Raw genomic sequence first — 4,543 nt, forward strand, 5'->3', positions numbered from 1 at the left:
GTACGTATGGATCACTTGGGTTGTTACCGACATCTGGTGAAAATTTCATGTCGTTAGTACGTCTAGTAATATATTTACTGAGAAAAATGGTGACGTGTTCAATACTTATTTTACCCGCTGTATGTCTATTTGYGTATATGACATTTTCAGTGTCAGGTCTTTGACACTCAGATTTAAAGTGTAAAATTGCCTTTAAATAGAATAAAATATAATTATAATCATAACACTGGATCTGACAAGCTGCTGTGAATGTTATGATAGTCTGTAGTTTTGTATCATACAACAACCCCAAGGGTACATTTCTACTGTACGGTCAGAATGCTGAATAATTATTTTKTGCTGATATTAAGAAAGTGACTCACTCAAGCTCCTGTAAAGAGTTGTTCTCCTGCAGGGCTTGAGCCATGTTCTTAGCTCCTTCCACCCCGATTGAGTTCTCCCTTAGACTGGAGAAACATAGGGAGGAAAAAAGGACGCAAGTCCAGTATAATTGTATTGTTAAACAATTTAGACCAAGACTTTGGCTTGAATACTCACTTCAAAGAGACCAAACCTCGGTTCACCCTTAGGGATTTGGTCAGTGCAGTCATTCCTCTGTTGCTGATWGAGTTACTTTGCAGTCTGATGTGAGGGGAAAAGGGTTACGTGTAATTAGAAAGAGATGCCATTTAGTTCCACACTTCTCGAACTAAAGTTTTGTTCTGCGATGCTGAAAATGCATTAGCAGAGAACTGACTGCAAGRTGATGGAAAGACACAAGCTAAAATTTGCAGCTGATTATTGGATACTGACTGAAGTGACAGAAGAGTGTGGTTTAATGTCAAAGCTTCAGCCAGAGCAACTGTTCCCTTGTCCCCAAGCTGGTTACTGCAGAGACTGGAGAGAAGAAGACATCAGAAATACTGAAACATTGGTTTTTAAATGGATAAAATGTAGCGCAACATGCAAACAAAACCAGCAATAAATGTAGAAAAATGTAATTGTTTTTTCATTAAATGAATCCCAGTCATATGTATATATTTTTTATGTTGGAATAAATGCAACATTGCCTTGCTTAATTGCCATTGTCTTGGAAAGCAAGACTTTCACTGAAAAAGACACTTCTGAAAGGCACCAAAACACAGAAACACATCTTCACAGAAACTGAATTTTCCATGTGATGTGGTCTAATTAATCCCACAGCATCACAGAAGCTAGAGGTGTTGACCCTTTTTATTTGTTAAAAAGCTGATTGGTGCTTTTTTCCCCCTTCAACTCAGAATAAATAGAGCATATTGAAAATAGCGCTGCCTGAAAYGCTGAAGATTACATCAATGTCTTTTCAAGCATTTTCTCTAAACTCTGAAGACTTTTATTCACTTCAGATAAAGAGAAACCCTTTTTATTCCTAATGATATTAGTGACCTCTTTCCATTTCACATATTTAATGAAGCAATGTTGCGAACATTCAAACCAACACTTTTAAACAAACACATAAATTCAATGGTTAAGATATAAGTGTGTGTGTGTGTATTTATATATAAGCACATTACCCCCAGAACTAAGTGTATTAAATGAGATTTCAAAATTGATTACATCAACTTTGTAAGAGTCCGGTTTGTCTTCAGTGCATCTGCGATCCGTTTGGCTCCACCAGCTCCAATTGTATTCTTCCTCAAACTGAAACAGAAAGAAAGAAACAGTAAACTTTACAGCTTATAACTCAACACCCTAAATTTTGACTCATGAAACAGTTATTTACAGATGACATCTGAAAACAAAACTAAATTTACTTCAGAGACACCAGTCTGCGGTTGTACTGGAGCACCTCTGCCAGAGCCTGAGCACCTTCGTCCTCGATGGGATTGTTCTGCAAGCTGGTGAAGACATATCTTGTAAACATCGGCACAGATACCAGTACTTGAATGTATAAACCAAAGATTTGCTCACTTGAGTGAAATCAAAACTTGATTCATTTTCAAAGCCTCTCCGAGGAACTTTGCACCTCTGGATCCAATGTTGTTATTCCGGAGGCTGAATTGTGATAAAGAGGTTAACTTATTTTAATCAAACAAGCCCAGTAAGTTGTAGTTTGTTAACTATTGAACCATTATTTAACAAAAACAAGTACAGTGGAAATTATTTCCTGATTCTTCACTGACAAACACAGTTTCTTAGAAGAAAAAAAATGCCTTGATCTCTTTTAAAGTCCCAATAGAAGTTGTGTGTGGGCCTATGTTTTTGCTACTTGGTGGGGGCGATTTTTAGGAAAATGGGGTCGTGGGGACTGAATTCCCCTTGTGTGGACCAAAGCCCACAACTGGAGGCTGATTTGGGGTGGGTGGGTTGGTGGGGGGGTTAGGTTTAAGGCCAAGGTGTGAATTAAGTTTATGATTGATTTAGGGTCAGTTATGTACTGGAGTGGTTAACTTTGGAGTAAGGGGTCAAGGTTAGGCTATAGAAATGACCAGTAAATGAATGAAAGTCAATTGAAAGCCCCCACAAGGATAGAGAAACATAGCATGTGTGTGTTCCCTTGTTTTTGCTACTCGGTGGGTAGAATTTTTCAGGAAAATGCAGTCTTGTGAGGGCCGAATGCTCCTTGTGGGGACCAAAGCCCAGTCCCCACAACTCTAAAAGCTGATTAAATATATCCTGTCCGTCACTGCACAGAGGAATATCACCTGAAGCTCTGCTCAGCTAGAATAGTAAAATCAAATCAAATCAACTTTATTTATAAAGCACTTTAAAACAGCGGTCACTGACATAAAGTGCCGTACATGAGGGGCCAAAAACAACAAAACAAATCAAACAAATCAACACTAAAAACACTCAAACACTAAAAACAAGCAAAAGAAAAACTGCTAAAACAGACCAAGGTCTCAAACTGTGTTAAAAGCCAGTGAATAAAAATAAGTTTAAAGATTAGTTTTAAAACCAGGCAATGAGGAGACCTGCATGACGTGTAGGGGTAGCTCATTCCTGAGCTTCGGAGCAGCAACTAGTAGACATAAATCTAATCTGAGCACTGATCAGTTCTTGAGGCAAAAGAAAAGAAAAGGAAAGAAAGACAGTGGACACGAGTTCTGAACTGATGAGTCCAGTGTAAGCTCACTATAAACATATACATATACAGTTTTTAAATATACCCAGCAGGATCCATAATTATCACCCCTCACCAAAAGGTTAAATGACAATTTTGTGTATGGGAAAGGTTAAGACACATTTATAAATGACTCAATTAAGTTTTTCATGCAGTTAAAAAAAATTAGCTTAGTAAACCTTGTGAAACAATGTGTGTGTTCATAAAACGACAACTATTTAACTTTACTTGAGAGACGTTAGTGTTCGATTCACGAGGAGGGCTCGGCTCAGGGCTTTGGCTCCTTTGTTGCTGATGGCATTGTCTGCCAAGCTGGTGGGCAAGCAGAAGGATTTTTACATTTTAAAATACTGTCAGCAACTGAATTCAGTATTAAGACTGGCATCATAGTTATGATGGTGTAGAATCTCAGTCCTCCAGGACATGGCAAATCAAAAATAAGAAATTTAAGAAAACAAAGAAACAGGACAGTTTTACAGTTGATTAAATAAAAGGAAACATCGTCAACTTCAAAATATCCAGTCCAATTGCATTGCTTTTCTTTCTTTTTTGCAGGAGATTTACCATTTTGGTGATAAACACTGAGTGCTGTCTACAGCACTAAAATCAGCCAGACATTTTAACTACAATTAAAATTCATTTCATCATTTGATAACCAACTGGTAAAATAATATTTATGTGATGCTTTAATTTAATAAGAAATAAAAGTTAAACGTGATTTAACCTTATTTTGCAGATGTGGCAGTCTTTGGCACTCAAGAGGCTTCCAAGTAATTCCATCACATCATCTTTGAAGTTGTTGTTCTCCAGCCTGTTCAGCAGATAGCAGAAAGGTTTCAACCTTAAATCTCTGAGCTTTAGCCAACTGAGAGACAATACTTTGACGAGCTGACCTGAGATGACTGCAGTACAGCAGCTGCGGGAGTAAACTTTTCACTGTTGCGTAGTTCAGACAGCCTGTTAGGCTGGTCTGTTCACTGCACTCTGGAGACACTTGTAGTAGGTAGCCCAGTACTACGCAGTGAGGCCGAGTTAACTTTCCAGCCAAGCTACCGAGCCTTAAGTCCTCCTCTATACTCCGAAGCTGCTCTGTGTGTTGTAGCTCCTGCAAACAGTACCCTAAGTTGACAGCCTGAAGGGAAACCACAGCGCCCACGCTGGCTAAGAGGCCTTGCAAAAACCCTGCAGCCCACGCCATCTGATTCCCATCGTCTTTCCCGAGAGCCAGGAGCCCAGCAAGAGGTTTAAGTGCAACAGGACACAGCAAGCCTGTCAGAAATCGCACAAAAAAATCCAAGTGACCATTTTCAGCTTGCTGGGAGTGCTGAAAGGCACTTCTGAAGTGGTTCTGGAAGCCAATCTTTGGCCAAGACATGCTGCTCTCTGAGAACAGGTCAAAGATGGCCCGCTTTGAGGAAACGTGATAGAAAGTAGCTGCAAGAAACTCCTGCAGTGTCAGAT

At 39.2% G+C, this 4,543-nt stretch overlaps 1 protein-coding gene across 1 annotated transcript in view; it reads right to left on the reverse strand.

Annotated features, from left to right (window-relative positions):
• nlrc3 (NLR family, CARD domain containing 3) overlaps nt 1-4,543 on the reverse strand; it is a 20,851-nt gene that overhangs the window by 5,675 nt on the left and 10,633 nt on the right. Inside the window, exons 5-13 of the mRNA XM_014008181.1 lie at nt 3,976-4,543; nt 3,807-3,893; nt 3,311-3,394; nt 1,930-2,013; nt 1,773-1,856; nt 1,576-1,659; nt 793-876; nt 538-621; nt 363-446 (exon numbers count right to left, since the gene is read on the reverse strand). Of these exons, the coding sequence (XP_013863635.1) occupies nt 363-446; nt 538-621; nt 793-876; nt 1,576-1,659; nt 1,773-1,856; nt 1,930-2,013; nt 3,311-3,394; nt 3,807-3,893; nt 3,976-4,543 (1,243 nt within the window). The remainder of the gene's footprint in view (nt 1-362; nt 447-537; nt 622-792; nt 877-1,575; nt 1,660-1,772; nt 1,857-1,929; nt 2,014-3,310; nt 3,395-3,806; nt 3,894-3,975) is intronic.

Source organism: Austrofundulus limnaeus, unplaced genomic scaffold (assembly GCF_001266775.1).
Source record: "Austrofundulus limnaeus strain Quisiro unplaced genomic scaffold, Austrofundulus_limnaeus-1.0 Scaffold48, whole genome shotgun sequence".
Taxonomy (NCBI): Eukaryota; Metazoa; Chordata; class Actinopteri; order Cyprinodontiformes; family Rivulidae; genus Austrofundulus; species Austrofundulus limnaeus.